Below are 17,777 nucleotides of genomic sequence, written 5' to 3' on the forward strand. Positions count from 1 at the left end.
AGCAGACAAAACCACTACAGAAAAGAAGTCCCAGGGCCAGATCTCTCTGAACTTGGTTCTGTTCAGTCTGAGCTCAGCCTTGACAACTGATTATATGGATACGTTTTGGGGGTTCACACTAGACGTCTGCTTTGAAGCTAATCTGAGTGTCAAAGCAAGGAATACCTTTATTTTTAAAAAAGAACAACAAAATAACAAACTTCTCTTGCCCTCTCTGGTTTCAAGGACTGTTCCCAAGGTCGTGGATGCTGCCCAGTCCGTCTAGTGGGGGTCTGCTTTCAGAGCCTCCCCCAAATCATCTCTGCCTCCCAAGATAGCACGTGAAGAGCAGGGCTTCACGTCCAGGAAGGGTGCTTGTGATCCGCATGGGGAATCTGAAAGCCAGGATGCCCAGGATTCGGCTGTTAGCCATCTCTTACAGAAGGGGTGGGGCAGGGCACCACTCTCGGCCCCTCTGCCCACTTCCAGGTGGTGTTGACTGCCACTCTTGTTATTACTGGGCTGTCAGGAAGGAGATCAGGAGACCTGCGGTGTTGGCTACTACTGTCTTTCGTCCTTGTGCCAAGCCTACCAGATAGGTTGCTTATTGTACCTGTCCTCTTATGGGTAAGGCACAGAGAAGTCAAGGGACTGTCCAAGGTCACACGCTTCCAAGGCAGCCTGGCTGCTTCCCTCTCATGTCTTTGGGCCTGCCTCCAGCTGCATGTTGCAAGTAGACCTCTCAAAAGTCAAACAAAAGAAGTTTGGAACTTGTGGAATCCCAGGCCCTGAGAGCAGTGGTTCTGTGCCCTGCGATGAGGGCTCATGAGGCCAGTGGCACTCCCCACAGCCCTAGTTGGACCTTTAGGTTCGTGGCTTAAAGGCTCAGGGTCTGCTGGCCTGCTCTCTGCCGGGGCGCTGTGACCTCAGGCACCCCTGGCTCTCTCGGTGCTGGTGGAGATGGGGCACAGTGGGTGCCCGGTCATGCCCATGCCGCAGCAGCGGGCCTAGGCAGAGCAGTGTAGGCTGCAGTAGTCAGCAGAGGAGAAGAGTTGCAACACGTTGACCAATGGGAACATGAGCAGCGCCCCCAGCAGCGAGCCCAGCTGTACGGCCGCCCCGCACCACAAGAGGGCGCTGCGACTCCGGTCGCGCAGGATCACGCCCAGCATCACCTTGATGTAGCTGAGGCAGCCGGCATACAGCACCCAGGAGAACACCTGCGAGATGGGGGAGGCGGAGGTGTAGAGGGGCGGGGCTGGGCCCCGGAGAGCTCTAGGATGGCCTGGCTAGCCCCATGGGATAACCTCTTTAGACAAGGCCACTGAAGGTGTACAGATGGCCTGAGGCTGGGGACAGCCTGGACAGCCAGGTCACCTCCTCAAGCCCCTAGCTCCCAATGTGGAGTGCCCCTCCCCCTTGAAGCTTCTCAAGGGGCAGCGGGCAGAGACTTTGTTCCAGGCTTTCTCACGCCTTTTAGGGGTGAGGGGCAGGGCGCAGGCACAGGTGTGATACTTACAATGAGGACTTCCCCGCCCCAGTGGCCCTGCAGGAGGGGGCAGGGGCTCATCGCAGCCATGGCCATGTTGTAGGCCCCAAAGCTGGTCCCAAGCACTGTGAGGACGCCCAGGAACGGCAGAGACCTAGGGTGGAGTGGGGGAGATGCAGGCCTGACCTCTGCCCCCTTCACTGGGGACTGTGTGGAATGCCAGCACCTTCAGGGCCAGGGTTAGATGTGGCAAATCCCAGGCTAACGGCTCCAGTGGGGGTGAGGATCTGGGACCAGGACACTGCGGCCCTAATGGCAGGCCCAGCCTCCTACCAGAAGGGACTCGATGGACCCTGGCAATGGATGGACCTGGTTAAATCCCAAGTTCACTATTTAAACTTTAAGACTGGTCCCCAAGCCCCAGTGTCCTCACCTGCAAAACAGACGTCCTCAGGTAATCTACAGGAACCAGTGCAGGGCCGCCCAGCCCTGGCTTCCCCTGGAATTTCACTTATCTGTTGCCATTTCCTTCTCTGACAATCCCAACCTTGGCCAGGAAGCTGGGCTGGGAAGAAGGCTTTGATCTCATCAAGAGCCCTGTAGGGTGGCTCTGTGACCTGCATGACCCTGCCTGGCTGGTCTCAGGTACCTGAGAACACTTGAGGTGGCATGCTCCATAGGTAGCCTCCCGTCAGCCCCCGGGTCTGACAAGCGAGGACACCATCACCCTAGTTTCACGTTTCTGGGGGCCCAGTCTTCACAACACCAAGACTGGTCTACACCCTGGGTGGAGACAGCGGATCTGCTCTGACACCAGGGATTCTTTCTACTCCAAGACTCTTGGATTTTGAGACTCTTGGGTGTTTTTTGTTTGTTTCTATTGTTTCATTGTGTGTGGGATTGAGCCCAGGGGCATTCTACCTCTGAGCTACACTCCCACTATTAAAAAAAAAAATTTTTTTTTTTGTTTGTGTTTGAAACAGGGTCTTGCTAGGTTGCTGAGAATCTTGCTAAGTTGTGAGGCTGGCTTCAAACCTGTGATTCTCCTACTCAGCCTCCCAAGTACTGGGATTTCAGATGTGAGCCACCATGCCTGACTACTCTCAGGTGTTTTATGTCTAACATTTTGGGCTTTTCAGATTCTGCCGATCTGAGCCATTGGTCCTGCCACCCCTAAAGTCACACTCTTGACCAGACACACAGGGAGGCTGGGCCTGGAATGTGGGGCTCTGGGATGGAGTGCTTCCCAACCAGAGTTCTCCAGGCTGGGGGTACCTGCTGGGCAGGAACATGGAGAGCAGGCAGGCGAGAGGGCTGGCCACGGAGCTGAGGGCGGAGGACAGGTGGTAGGCAACGGGCCCGTAGGGCAGGCAGGAGTACGTCTGCACGGAGGGCAGCACGCCGTTGGTGAGTGCGTTCACGAAGGCCACCAGGGTGTAGATGAAGGCCAGCTGGGCTGGGCGGTGGCGGGACGCCTTCTTCTCTGAACGCCCCGTGCCCCCAGGGCCGTCCACTGGGCCCAAGGGGCCCACGTCCTTCCCTTCCTGTGGCCGGATGGAGTGGAGGGTGACCTGGGAGCTGAGCAGGTCTTCTATGGAGCCAGGCTGGCCCCTGGCCTGGTGCTGGAGCAGGAAGAAGGCGGCAAGGCAGCAGGCCATCATGAAGGAGAGCAGGAGGAAGAAGACCAGGGGCGAGAAGCGGGCGGGCAGGTAGCGGCTCTCCAGGGAGCCCGCAGAGCCGGCCATCTCAGCAGAGGCCCATTCCTGGGAACGTTATGATGCAGGTAAGGACAGGAATGACCGTGATACTTGAGAGCACACATTGTGATTGCTATTAGCAAATAACTGATAAATAACAGATTCTAAACCCAAACGGGATCCTAGGGATTTCAGATATTCCCTGTCCTAGGTTGTAGCTCGCTGGCATGAATTCACTCATGTCCCCACCCCCTAATCCAACCGTAAGAGACCAGAATCTGCTGCGCTGTGGCTTGCATCTGGAGTGTCCCCAGAGGCGCACGTGTTGAAGGCTCGGTCCCTGTGTAGGATCACCAGGGCTCTGACCTCCTCCGTGGACTTGTCCACTTGTAATCAGAGTGCTCTGCCAGGAGGTGGTGGGGCCCGCAGGAGGCAGGACCTAGTTGGAGTTGGAGGGGCCTTTCGGGTATGCCCTTGGGGGCTGTGTGTGTCTTGCTCCTTCCTCTCTCTGCTTCTCTGCTGCCAGGAGCTGAGTGGCTTGCCCCCACTCGCCCAGCCACCAGGACGTGCTGCCCCACCCAAGGCCCAAGGCACTGGAGCCTGCTGACCACGACAGAGACCTCCAAAATCTGAGCCGAACAACCCTTTCCTCCCGTAAGGAGTTCTTCTCAGGTGTTCCGTCAACAGCTAACACACCACTTCAAACTGCTTGGGCATTGATTATTTGCAGATGGTTATTTGGAGAAACTGTAGACAGAGGAATTCTGAAATGATGCCCATTTGTAGAGAAAATTTATATAAAGGGTATTTTCATGCCAGGCATGGTAGTGCATGCTTGTAATCCTAGTACCTGGGAGGCTGAGACACAAGGATTCAAGGTTCAAGGCCAGCCTCAGCAACTTACCTGTTTCAAGATAAAAAAAATTAAAATAAAAAGAGCTGGAAGTATAGGCGGGCGTGGTGGCGCACACTTGTAATCCCAGCATTTTGTAGGCTGAAACCTGAGGATCGCGGTTTGCAGACAGCCTCATCTACTTAGGGAGGCCCTCCGCAACTTAGTGAGACCCTGTTTCAAAATAAAGAATAAAAAATAGGGCAGGGGTTGCCCTATTTTAGCTCAGAGGTTGAATGCTCCTGGGTTCCATACCCAGAAGAGGGGGAAAAAAAAAAAGCGCTGGGAGTATAGCTCAAAAGTATAGTGTCTCTGGGTTCAATCCCCAGTACCAAAAATAAGTAAGTGAATAAATAAATAAATGAATAACTGGTACTTTCAGTAGTAAAGGTATCAGTACCAGGAAGAGATAGAAGACCACTCTTATCATGGGAGAGGCGTTGTCTAAACAACAGGAGAAGCCTGACTCCCACACTGCCCCAGAGCTGCCTCCCAGAAGCCCCAGTGCCTAGACCTTCCTGTGGCTCAGGATAGTAATCATCTGGTCTCCTCTGAGCCTCCTGTTCTTGGGAAACTCCCACATATATGTGCTTTGTTAAAATGGTTCTTTCACTTCATCTGCCTTATAACACTTTAATTTCGGTGGTGTCAAGGCGTGGGGGAGCAGGTCTGCCTCCCCTGCCCTGCGTCTGGGTCATGCTGGATACCTGTGTGACGTGGGTCCCCGTGGTGGTGCCGGGGCTCCAGGTGGTGCCAGGTGTCTCTGTGACATTGACGCAGGTGGTGATGCCTGAGCCCTGGGCCAGAGCCACCAGCGCAGGCAGGAGGCCGCTGAAGCCTTCACCCACGAAGAAGGTGGTGAGGTAGGGCGGCGGCAGCCGGCTCATGAAGGGCAGGAAGGTAACGGACGAGGTGCAGTCCACCAGAGCCAGGAAGAAGGTGAGGACGATGAAGGCGATGCTGTGGTGGCCGCCCAGCACTGGGGACGTCACGTGCCAGAGGAAGGCAAAGAGGACGCAGGCAACGGTGCCCACGACCAGCACGGCAAAGATGACGGGCACCTCCGGAAGGCAGCCGGGCCGGAAGCGATGCAGCAGCGTGACCAGGAGGGGGCCGATGTTGGCCAGCTGGATGACCACGGTGAGGTAGGACGGCAGGTTCCAGCTCTCGGGCAGCTCCGTCACCAGGAGGGGAAGCTCCACCCACAGCCCATTGATGGCCACCCAGGAGCCCATGCCGAAGACGCAGACCAGCAGGTGTGTCAGGAGGGCCATGGTGGCACCTGCAGTGGACAGACGGAGGGGACAGCAGGGGACAGTTCAAGCTCAGCATCGACAGAGACTGTACTTTGGCCCTGCCCCTCTCCCGCCCTCCTCTCTTATTACTTCTCTCCTGGTGGACAAGCTGACTTTCTGTTAGCAGAGAACACAAATTCCCTTATAAGTAACCTTCAAGAAGGGAAGGTTTGGCCGGGCGTGGTAATCCCAGCATTCGGGAGGCAGAGGTGGAGGCGGAGGATCACGGTTCGCGGACAGCTTCAGCTACTTAGTGAGGCCCTTTGCAACTCAGTGAGACCCTGTTTCAAAAATAAAAAGACTAGAAACTAGGGCTGGGGGTGTAGCTCGGAGGTACAATGCCTCTGGTACTGAAAAAAAAAGAAGGGAAGGTTTTCCAAAACATTTGCTATATTCAAAGGCATAAATGATAAAACATACAAAAGCAATCAATAAAATACCTGCCAAAGGCACTAACAGAGGCAGAGCATTGAGCACAAGCCTGGAGCCCGAGCTACTTGGAGGCCCAAGAAGGAGGACTTCAAGTCTGAGGCCAGCCTGGGTGACTCAGGAGACCCCATCTGGAAAAAACTCCAAAACCAAGACAAAATCAAAAAGAAAAGAAAAAGACTAATAGCAAGGTCAAAAGACAATTAGGCAGAGTTTTTTTTGTGTGTGTGGTACTAAGGGTGGGACCCAGGGGCTTTCTACCTCCGGGCTCTACTCCCAGACCTATTTTATACTTTATTTGGAAACAGGGTCTCACTAAGTTGCTGAGAGCCTCACTAAGTAGCTGAGGCTGGCCTCGAACCTGCGCGATCCTCCTGTCTCAGCCTCCCAAGCGCGGGGATTACAAGCGTGCACCACCACGCCTGGCCAGGCAGAAGTACTTGCAACATAAAACATAAACAGCTTATCTTTCTAATAGGCAAGCTAGTTTGACAAATCAAGGACAAAAGACTCAAGAAAGTCGGCCAAGATATAAACGGACAGAAGAAAAAGCACAAACAAACCCGCATTGTCTGGAGATTATCACCCTCCTCGCTGTGAGAAGATGCCATTCCTCTCTGTGACACTGTCCCAAAGCCCAGGTCACTGCTTTGACAAATGACTCATGCAGAAGATCACTATTCACTATGGCCTTGTAACGGCAAGATGTGGCCGGTGCCCCTCCCGCCTGCCGGGTCCCACACACCTGATACAGAGAGGCGGGAGGGGGAGAGCTGGCGGGTTGAGAGCAGGTGTCTCTAGGCTGCCTCCATCCCCGAGCAAAATCCAGGGAGTAAACCACAGGGGGGGCAGGATATCAGCGGATGCCAGCGGCCCCTCCACATACATCTTTTTATGTAGTTTTAATTTGTGAACCACATCAACATACTACGCAATACAAAAATAGTTACCTGAAATAAAATTTCAATGCGTTTCTTTCCTCCTGAAATCAGAGATCTCTCTAGCCCGACGGGCCTTCTGAACCCACCTGCCCCAGCCCTCCAGCACCAGCGAGCACCGTCTGCACCTCCTGACCGGTCACCAGGGCCCTCTACTTGAGCTCTCAATGCTCTTCCACTCCCTTAGCTGAAGCCAAAATACCAGCCAGGCCAGGAGCGCGGCCGCAGTCAGCCGCTGGGCGTGACCCCAGTCTGCCCCTTCCTCGCCGGGTGACTCTGGGCAGGTAACGTTGCCTGGCGGTGCCCTCGTCTGCCCTTCGACAGTGAGCAGAGCACGTGGATCTTGTTGGTGATGAGCGGCAAATACCTTGGTAAGTGTGTGTTGTTTCAAACAGCCAGGCACACCGTAGGCTCGCACTAAGAGGTCGCTATTACTGCAGGTATGGCGACATAGTTATCTTCTAATTCACATGAAAATCAGTACATAACCATTAAAACAGAAAAATGTCCCCACCAGTTACCCCCCCCCGTGACGCCCCCAGTGGTAAGAGCGCTGTGGAGAACACTGCGGGGCCATGAACCCTTCTATAGACAGCTGACAGGCAGGGAGGGGGCTCTGCCTGGATGCTGATCTGGAGTGGGCCTGCAGCCCATGACTAGGACACCCCTGACGAGCTTTGATCTTGCCTTCTCTCCCCCACCCACCCCCCTCTTTTTTTTTTTTTTTTTTTTTTTTGCTGATCTGGGGATTGAAACCCAGGGGCATTCGACCTCCAAGCTACACTCCCTGCCCTATTTTGAAACCAGGTCTCACTGAGTTGCAGAGGGCCTCACTAAGTAGCCGAGGCTGTCCGCGAACCGCGATCCTCCGGTCTCAGCCTCCCGAATGCTGGGATTACAAGCGTGCGCCACCACGCCTGGCTCTCTCTCTCCTTTTTTTAGTACTGGGGATTGAACCCAGGGGCATTCTACCTCTGACCTACATCCCGAGCCTGCCCTTTTTATTTTTCATTTTGAAACAGGGTCTTGCTTGGCCAGGCGTGATGATGCACACTTGTAATTCCAGCGCTTGGGAGGCTGAGACAGGAGGATTGCACAGGTTCAAAGCCAGCCTCAGCTACTTAGTGAGACCCTGTTTCCAAATAAAATAGAAAATAGGTCTGGGAGTGTAGCCTGGAGGTAGAAAGCCTCTGAGTTCCACCCCCAGTACCACCAAAAAAAAAGAAAGAAAGAAAGAAAGAAAGAAAGAAAGAAAGAAAGAAAGAAAGAAAGAAAGGAAGGAAGGAAGAAACAGGGTCTTGCTGAATTGCCGAGGGGCTCACTAAATTGCTGAGGCTGACCTTTATTTAGCCTGAAATCCTCTTGTGTGTAAATTGATAACTCATCGCCCAAGCCAGTCATCAGACTCGGCTGGCAACAATTCACTACTGTCACCTGCTGTCCCTCAAAAGTGCTGCATGCTGGGGACTCCGGACGCGGCGGGGACACCCAGGAGCAGCGCTCAGTGGGGACGTCCCAGGCAGAAGGCCACCTGTTCAGAGAGCCGAGGAGAGGCTCAGAAGGGCTGCTGCTGGAGTGTGCGAGGACTCGTCTAATGGGCTACAGGTCTGGGGTGGAGTGCTTTCCTAGCATACAGGGGGCCCGGGGTCCACCCCAACACCAAAATAAATATAAATAAATATATGAAAAAGAAAGAAATCGAAAAAGAAAAAAGAACAAAAGAAAAAGACGATCTATATATTCTATTTTGCAGTGGTCTCAAAATTCTTATTCATTCACTTAACAAACAACATTTATTGGTTGCCTGTTACCTACCAGATGATGAACACTGTTCTCAGGAGCATGAGGGAGGCAGTTGTTGAGAACAATAAAAACCAGAAAAATAGAGCAGGTCAGCGGGGGCAAGGGCTGTGAAGAAGCAGAGCAGAGCGGGTGGAGGTAAGGTGGGAGCCGAGTCCAGGGAAAGAGGGCCCAGAGTGGAGACAGCAAGTGCAAAGGTCCTGGGGTGGGCCAGTGCCAGGAATAGATCTTGCAGGGGAGCCAGAGTGACAGGAAGTAGTTGCCCAGGGCCTGCAGTTGAGAGCTTCCATGCTTTTTCTGTAGCCCCAATCCCCAACTTAATGTTTAACATGCTGGCCACGGTGAACAGAACAGCGAGGAGGCAGGACAATGCAGGAGTGAAGCCCGGAAGCGTGTCAGCTGCAGAAATCATCAAGGAAAAATGAAAGGGAATGAAATAGGAGGATCCAGCTGTTATTGTGCCCAGCCCTGGGCTGAGCTCATTATACAGATGACCCATCATCCCCCGCAGTCCAAGGCAGCACTGTGAGTTTCTCAGTGCGGAGCAGGCAGCTCAGCTCAGAGAGGGAGAGCAATCTGTGTGAGGCCACAGAGCTGGCCACCTGGCAGCTGAGGCCTGAGCCCAGGCCTAGGAGTGAGGGAGGCCTAGGCTACAGGGTCACCCGAGCACCAGCTCTCCCCACTTGCTTAGGCCTCCCTAGCACCTGGGCTGGAAAGGAGAGCGCCCCCAGGAAAGCCCCAAGGCTTAGCTGCTTTTCTGTGAACAGGATTCAAGAAACCCAAGGCTTTGAACGAAGCCAGGCTGCTGCGTGCTGCACCCCACCGCAGGCCCTCTTACATTCTTGCCTTCTGTATTCTTGGGCCCAAGAGTCCCCGGGTTAAGAGCCGAGGGGGTGAGTGTGCTCTGCCCAGGGCCAGGGCCCCTCACGGCGGGCTGGGTGACCTCCTCCCCACTGCCTGGGCTTGGCCACGGGAGCCAAGAGCTTCCCCGGGGAGCTCATACTCACTTCTCTATCTTCCTGGTGCCCTCAGACACCAGCTTAGTGTCTGGCAGGTGCTGGTCCTGCTCATGGACGTATAATCTCCATGTGAGGGACCCTGTCCTCTCTCCCTAGGGCCCAGGTGGTGTCTGGTTTGCCCAAGGCTCCCCCATCCCCGCGGGGTCCTCACCCTGCAGGGATGAGCTGGCAGCTGGTGGGCACCAAGTCCTGTGGGCCACACTAGAGAGAGCCTGTCCCAGCCTGAAGGATGCATGGGTCAGGGTGGCCCTGGGGAGAGGCTGCTGGCCACCTGGGTGCTGGACACATCTCACTCTTGATAAGTATCTGAGGCAATGCCCCTGGGTCTGAGATTCCTGGAGAATGTGGAATGTGGCCCTGCCCTCCTCTAAAGAGACTGGGTAGGACCAGGCTGGCTTTTTTGCGTGTGTAGAGCCAGGAGGGTCAAACACAGAACATCTGGAGGGAAAGGGGTGGGGGCACAACCCAGAAGCAGGGATGGGCAGAAGCAGGGCAGAGAGGAGAAACAGAAACGGAGGCAGAGGACGTGGCCCGGCGGGGAGCAGGGTGCCCTGGGCCCTGCAGCTCAGCCATGTGCAGTAGGAGGTCTTTGCCACCTCTGGGACCTCAGAGTGCCCTATGCTCATCTCTGCTCAATGCTTTTCTCCTGCAAAGATGTGGGGAAACCAAGGCCCAGGCCCTGCCCACCAAACCTCAAGCAGGCAGTCCTGCTCTCACTGTGTGATCTCGGGCCAGCGCCTCATCCTATCTGGGCCTTTCGCAGTCATCTATGAAAGGATCTGGGGATGCAGGACTTGCCAGCAGGGGAGGAGACAGGGACGAGGTTCAGGCGCCTGCAGGGCTGTGAGTTCCCGGCCTTCCTTCCCTCGCTGGCTGACCTTGGTGGTGAAGCCTCCCCATGCCGGATTTCCTCCCCTACGCGCGCATCCCAGCCTCGCAGCTCCCAGTCCTGGGCCTGGACCGTGAGGCTCAGCCTCCACGGGGCAGAAGCCCGCAGGTCCGCGATGGCGGAGCAGAGATGCGGCGCGGCGGAGGCCAGCGGGGCGCTCAGGCCCGGGAGCGCCAGGCTTTGGAGTCCACCTGGCCAGGAGGCTCCGCCGGTGCCAACCCCAGCTCGCCACCCCGCGAGTTAAGCAGACTTCTTCCCGCCCATCCTGGCCTCTCCCGACCCGCGTGCCTGCAACTAGGGGAAAGGCCACGGGCCGCCCGCTGTCCCCAGACAAGCCCCCCCGCCCCGGTGCCCTGTGCCCCAGACGCAGCCGCACCTGGACGGCACTCGGCCACTCACCCGCCGGCCCGGCTCCCGCCGCTCTGACAGGCTGGCAGCGCGGCTCGGGTGTAAGTGCGAGAGGGCACAGGAGGGCGGAGGAGGGCGCAGGGGGACGGAGGAGGAAAGGGGAGGGCACAGGAGGACGGAGGAGGAAAGGGGAGGGCGCAGGAGGACGCTGGAGGACGGAGGAGGAGGGCGGAGGAGGGCGCAGGAGCGCACAGGAGGGCGCCGGAGGACGGAGGAGGGCGCCGGAGCGCGCAGGAGGCGGAGCCGGCTGGCCACGGAGTCGCGCTCCGGGCTCGCTGGGCCAGGCGAATTCTGCAGTCCCGACTTTATGACCGTTGATCCCTACAGGGCAAAAGACTCGCGCAAGCAGCTGCTCTGCCCCACCCTGGAGCGGCCAGGGCCACCTTCACGCTGGACCCGCCGCTGCGGCGCAAAGGCTGCAAACGCCCGCGCTCCTGGAGTTGCTGGGACTCGGCTTAGAGCGCCCCTTCAGACGGAGGAGGAGCACCGCCGCCAGGGCGCCAGCCCAGGATGAGATCCCCATCCCTGCCTTTTGGGGACACGCTGCTGCTATCCCCACTCTACAGATGAGGAACCGAGGCTTAGAGAAGTTGAGTCTGTGCAGAGGCACACAGCTGGTCCATGGCTGCTACTCACTGAGCTACCCTGACAGGGACCACGAGTATCTAAGTAAATCTTCAGCAATAGTATGTGGCAGGTGCCACTTACTTTCCGGATGGAGAAACTGGGCCTCCAAGATGATTAGAAACTTGCTGAAGGTGCTGTAGCTGGCAAAGTGCTGGGTTAGGGTCGGAGCCAGGTCCAGTAGACACCACGCAGTGTGAAATGGCTCCCAGCTCCTGGCGCTGTGAAATGCTCATTGCATATTTCTGGGGCGGGCCTCAATCTGGCCTCAAACCTCCTGTCTCCGCCTCCCAAGTACTGGGATTTCAGGCATGTGCCACTATATGCAGTGTGATGACTGGTTTTTTTCTCTCTCTTTCTTTCTTTCTTCCTTTCTCTCTTTTCCTTTTTGGTATGTGGTGCTGGGAATTGAACCCAGAGGCATTCAACCTCCAAGCTACACCCCAGTCATTTTGTTTTGCTTTCTTTTGAAACAGGGTCTCCCTAGCACGGGGAGCCAGAGGCTACACAAGGCTACATAGCCCTGGGGCCTAAATTCAAGGAACCAAGGCCTTTCCCCAAAAGCCTGAGCTGGGACTTGGCCCCAGAACAGTAGCTGTGTTTATGCACTCTGTGTTTCCAGATATTCTTGTTGATGTGGTACCCTTGATTGTTTTCTGTGGTTGTGCAAACTGTGGTGGGGTTAATTCATAGCCCGGTGGGGCATGGTGGGGCAAGCTGTGTGCGACTTTGCCTGTGGAATTTCCAGCTGAAACGTCCTCCTGGTACTGTACAAACCTGAGCAGTAGGATGGCAAATCTGCTCTCTGGGGTCATCAGCCTTTGAGAGTGCTCCTGATCCCACTTTTCTATGTGGAGTCTTTTCTCTCCCACCCCCTACCTCCCCTCAGGAGATCCTCCCAGTGCTGTGCTGGACAGGCATGGCGGCACCCAGAACAGGGACCTGAGCACAGAGGAACAGCATGGACAGGTGAGGAGGCGAGCTAGGGCGTTGTGCGTGCACCGTGTGGGCTTCTGTGAGAACTGTTTTCATCAGGAGTACAAATGGGATGGTGTGGATCTCGAGAGCAAGATCCTCTCACTCTGCCTCAGACTATGTTGTGGACCAAGGGCTGTATAGTAAAAAGAGCTGGAGAGCCGGGCGTGGTGGCACAGCTTGTAATCCCCGTGCTTGGGAGGCGGAGACAGGAGAAGCGTGCAGGTTCAAAGCCAGACTCGCTGGTTTAAGAGACCCTGTTTTCACTGGGCGTGGTGGCGTACACTTGTAATCCCAGCATTCGGGAAGCTGAGACCGGAGGATCGCAGTTCTCAGACAGCCTCAGCTACTTAGTGAGGCCCTGTGCAACTCAGTGAGACCTGGTTTCAAAATAAAGAATAAAATATAGGGAAGGGGGCATAGCTCAGAGATCGAATGCCCCTGGGTTCTGTCCCCAGACCCGTAAATAAATAAATAAATAAATAAATAAATAAATAAATAAATAAATTAAAGGGACCCTCTTTCCAAATAAAAATATATATAAAAAATAGGTCTGGGATGGGAGTGTAGCCCAGAGAAGAAGGGTTTTCCAGGAACCCCAGTAACACCAAAAAAAAAAAAAAAAAAAAGCTGGAGAAGCTTTTAGAATTGTATCCAGGAGATTTTTCCATAGTTGCAGAAGGAAGAGTGGTTAATTTAGAAACCTAGTGATAAGTAAAATAAAAAATTAATGCGAGTAAAATAAAAAATAAGTGAGTACGGCAGAGTGTGAAAAACACGAGAGAGGTCCGGTACACATGGCATGTAAAGTTTTAATGGCACGGCTCTCCCGGGGATCAGGGCGAGGCACCGTGGGGCCCGCGCGCCTGTCCGAAACTTGAGGACGCGGGCTCTCCTTTTCAAGGTATGCATCTCGCGAGATGAGGGTTTACTCGCGGGAACGCCCAATTCTCGCGGGGGTTTCAGCCCCTCCCTTGCCCTGCAGAGGTCATGTGACACAAAGTCACATGAGTGCAGGACCCAACTTATCATCCCGGCCTTTTGATGGTAGGGATAAAGGATGACGATTGGACCCTCTAGCTTCTTCCTGCTGTCAAGGGGCGTCGTCAGGGGCCCCAGGCCGGGAGGAGTCAGGAGTCCAGTCCCCCAGAAGGGGGTGCAGGTGGGTGCATAGCTGCAGTGCGAATTGGAGGTTACCCTGAACAGCTTAGTGATGTGCGCTTGAGGAGGCTTGAACAGGCAAGGGCTATTAAAGAAAGAAACAAATCATGAGATTGAGCAGGCAACCAAAAAGGAGACTGGCTTACTAAGTACCTGGAGAGCTACCCTGAGCTGGCAAAGAGGATGGAGGTTGAGGGATCCAGGAGCCATCAGTATTCAGCCAGGCTGAGTAGGGCCAGAGGCGGGGCCGGGTCTGGAAAGGTGCTCCCCCTGTGTTGAGGCACCTGGGGCTCACCCTTTTCCAAGGGCACTGTTCCAGTGGCCCTCCTGGCCGCACGCCGGGCACAGTCTGATTGGTGGGCGTGGCTTCGCCCCACTTCAGGCAGGCTCCTGGAGGTAGTCATCGTTGCAGTCCTCCACATCTAGGTGGCGCTCCAGAGGGCTGAGCCGCCACCGCCAGCCGAAGGGCAGCTACCAGGGATCTGCTTTTTGGCAAAGTCGGAGTGTATGCTCCATTTCCGCCTGTTTCTCTCTGTAATTAAAACTTAGATGCCATGTTAAGGTTCTGTCAGCTGCGACGGACCTATACTCACAAAGAATGCGTCCCGGGGCTGGTGTCCGACAAGAATGGCAACGCAGACTCCCCATGGGCAGAGGGTGTCGCCCCAGCCCCGGCGTTTCCCACAGCACCTAGGGCGCGCCCACGCAGGCCGCCAAGCAAAATTGCAGTCTGGCGCGGGCCAAGATGGCGACTGTGACATCACCAGGCAGCGACTATGCGCCATCACAAAATGGCAGCTGGCGGGAAAATAAATGGCAGCTGATAGGGGAGAGCATTTGGAGGGATACGAGACTGCTTATAAAAGTTCCTAACTATTCCTGGGCCACCACAACCCATTTCCCAACTTGTATCAAGGCAGACAGGCTCTCAGGGCATCTGCTAGTATAAAGGTTCGACTTCCCATAATTGGTTCACGGGCGGAAACGAAGAACAGGAAATGGGCGTCCCCGATTTCCCTGCTCAATCGTTTGGAAACGGAGGTTAAGAGATAGGGAAGAACGTCTTCATTCCTTCTCAAAACTGGAGGATGACCTGGTCATCCGCAGGGTGGTCCCAGTGGACCAGGGGACAATGGGTCACCAAGCGCTTGGATTTTGGGGTCCCAGTGGACCGGAAGACCCAAGTCCGGAACCCGCTAACCAAGGGAAGGAGGCAGTTTACCGGAGTGAAGTGTTGCCAGCCAGTGCTGGCTGCGACAGAAGCGCTGAGAAGCTGCTGGGGGCGCCGTGGAGCTGGGGCACGCAGATGCTGGTGGCTGGTGTGGATGGTACTGACGGCTGGCGCAGGCGGGATCAAACGGTGGCACGCAGGCGGCATGGCTTGTTCAGTTTGTGGCGTGGAGACAAAATGGCTACCAGGCATGCGGCAGTCGCTGAGGCTGGGCCCCGAGATGCACCGCCAGTGAGCCTGGCTTGGGCGGGCGAAATGGAGCAGCAGCAGCGAGTAGAGCTATGCCTGGCGCGGGTGACTGTGGCGGACACCGAAGCCGGCTGTGCACCGCCCAATGAGCCTGGCTCGGGGCAGGCGGGGCAAATCAGCCAGAGGTCCCGGCGGTGACTGGAGTGCCGAGCTGGAATGGCGGTTTTAGGAGGTCCAAGCGGCAGGCAGAGGTCCTGGCCCATGCAGGAGGTTGGCAAGCAGAACAGGTGCCAGCATCACCCAAGGAGCCTGGCTCCGGGCGGGTGGAACTGGTGGCCGGCGGAGCCTGCACGCCCCGGCGGTGGTGGCTGCGGCCGCGGTGGCAGTGGAAGATGGCCGTCGGCGCTCCAGAAGAGAGCACGTGGGCGGGAAAAGATGGCCACTGGCTCTCAGCAGAGCACAGGGCCAGAAAGATGGCCACCGGCTCTCAGCAGAGCGCAGGGCCGGAATGATGGCCGCAGACTCTCAGCAGAGTGAGGGATCAGAAAGATGGCCATCGGCTCTCAGCAGAGTGCGGGGCCGAAAAGATGGCTGCGAGCTCTCAGCAGAGCTCAGGGCTGGAAAAATGGTCACCGGGTCTCAGCAGAGCGCGGGGCCGAAAAGATGGCCGCGAGCTCTCAGCAGAGCTCGGGGCTAGAAAAATGGTCACCGGCTCTCAGCAGAGCACAGGGCCGAAAAGATGGCCGCGGACTCTCAGCAGAGCCCGGGGCGGGAAGAAGGCCACCGGCTCTCCCGGAGAGCGCGGGGCTGGGGAAGAAGGCTTACGGTCCGGGCAGGCACGGGGCGGCAGCGGCGGCAGTGGCGGGAGCAACGCCTGCAAGCAGAGCGCTGGTGTGGGACCTCACAGTCGAGCTGCTGGTGGGTCGGAGAGTCCGGGGCTCAAAAAGAGAGTAAAAATAAAAAGAGAAAACAGAAAAAAAAAAAAAGGAAAAAAATGGGGAGGAACCCAAGAGTTCTCCCGTTTCGGCACCAAATGATAAGTAAAATAAAAAATTAATGTGAGTAAAATAAAAAATAATGTGCGTACGGCGGAGTGTGAAAAACACGAGAGAGGTCCGGTACACGTGGCATGTAAATTTTAATGGCACGGCTCTCCCGGGGATCAGGGCGAGGCACCGTGGGGCCCGTGCGCCTGTCCAAAGCTTGAGGACGCGGGCTCTTCTTTTCAAGGTATGCATCTCGCGAGAGGAGGGTTTACTCGCGGGAACGCCCAATTCTCGCGGGGGTTTCAGCCCCTCCCTTGCCCTGCAGAGGTCATGTGACACAAAGTCACATGAGTGCAGGACCCAACTTATCACCTATCATAACGTAGGACAACATATATGATACCACTATACTCTGTACAAGCTTTCTATCTTTGGGATTGATCAGATTGTTTAGATCCTATGGGGTCTGTTAATTGCCTGCCTAATATATCACAAACAGCATTATAACTTCTCTGGTTCTTGGCTTCCATGGCGAAAAGAATTTCTCTCTTTTTTTCTTTTCTTTCTTTCTTTCTTTTCTTCTTTCTTTCTTTCTTTCTTTCTTTCTTTCTTTAATTTTTTCTTTCTTTCGGGTCTGGGGATGAAACCCAGGGGCATTCGACCTCTGAGCTATACCCCCTGCCCTATTTTTTATTCTTTATTTTGAAACCGGGTCTCACTGAGTTGCAGAGGCCTCACTAAGTAGCTGAGGCTGTCCACGAACCCGGATCCTCTGGTGTCAGCCTCCTAAATGCTGGGATTACAAGCATGCGCCACCACGCCTGGTGCAAAAAGAATTTCAACATGAGCCAGTCAGAGATAAAGGCAGAGGTTTTAATCTAAGCAGAGTAAGGATATGCATTCAGGGGAAACACGGGCCGTCTCAAGAGATCACAAGAGCGGCCATAGGGAGAAAGGCCAAGAGCTCAAAACTGTCCAAAGTGTCCACAAGATGCTCAGAATGGACCAGAATGACCCCCAAATGGCCCAAAGTGGCCCAGAGCTCCTCAGAGCTCTACTTTTTTTTTTTTGGTGGTACTAGGGGTGGAACCCAGAGGCTTTCTACCTCCGGGCTCTACTCCCAGACCTATTTTATATTTTATTTGGAAACAGAGTCTCACTAAGTTGCTGAGAGCCTCACTAAGTAGCTGAGGCTGGCTTCGAACCTGTGCGATCCTCCTGTCTCAGCCTCCCAAGCGCAGGGATTACAAGCGTGCGCCACCACGCCCTGCCAGAGCTCTACTTTCTTATAGAGCTTACTAGAGAGGAGGTGGCCAGGGGCACATGTTGATGGCAGGCTCTTTCTTTGAAGCTTTTTGGTCCACAAAAGATGATAGTTCCTCTGGGCCAGGAGCCTGAGACAGAAGTCAGGAAGCAGAAATAGGGCTGTGAGGTGTGAGGCTCTGTTAACAAAAAGTCTGACTTCTGAGGATCCTCCTGCAATGGAACGGAACTTTGACAAAGGATGAAGGTCTCAGGTTTTAATCACTTAGGAATTTCCTGAGCCATCCTTTATAAATTTAAAAATGTGGTCCTGTGCTGGGGCTGGGCGTGGTGACACAGGCTTATAATCCCCATGCTTGGGAGGCGGAGACAAGAGGATCACAGGTTGTAAACCAGCCTCTCTGGCTTAAGAGACCCTGTTTCCAAATGAAAATATAAAATAGGTCTGGTAGTGTAGCCCGGAGGTAGAAGAGTTTCCAGGAACTCCAGTATCACAAACAAACAAACAAACAA

General features: G+C 55.1%; 1 protein-coding gene across 2 annotated transcripts; it reads right to left on the bottom strand.

The window, feature by feature from the left end:
• Nucleotides 1–986: 986 nt before the first annotated feature.
• Nucleotides 987–5,331, bottom strand: SLC52A3 (solute carrier family 52 member 3; the record flags this gene model as incomplete). Of its 2 annotated transcripts, none has more annotated exons than XM_080716608.1 (4): nucleotides 987–1,199; nucleotides 1,499–1,622; nucleotides 2,744–3,219; nucleotides 4,765–5,331. In XM_080716608.1, 4 exons carry the CDS (start codon nucleotides 5,329–5,331, stop codon nucleotides 987–989), a joined length of 1,380 nt encoding a protein of 459 aa, XP_080572734.1. The 2 variants fall into 2 exon arrangements, with proteins under 2 accessions (XP_080572734.1, XP_080572733.1); XM_080716607.1 differs by having other exon boundaries at nucleotides 2,744–3,231.
• Nucleotides 5,332–17,777: the final 12,446 nt, after the last annotated feature.

The sequence above is a fragment of the Muscardinus avellanarius genome (genome assembly GCF_963383645.1).
Source record: "Muscardinus avellanarius genome assembly, chromosome: 19".
NCBI lineage: Eukaryota > Metazoa > Chordata > Mammalia > Rodentia > Gliridae > Muscardinus > Muscardinus avellanarius.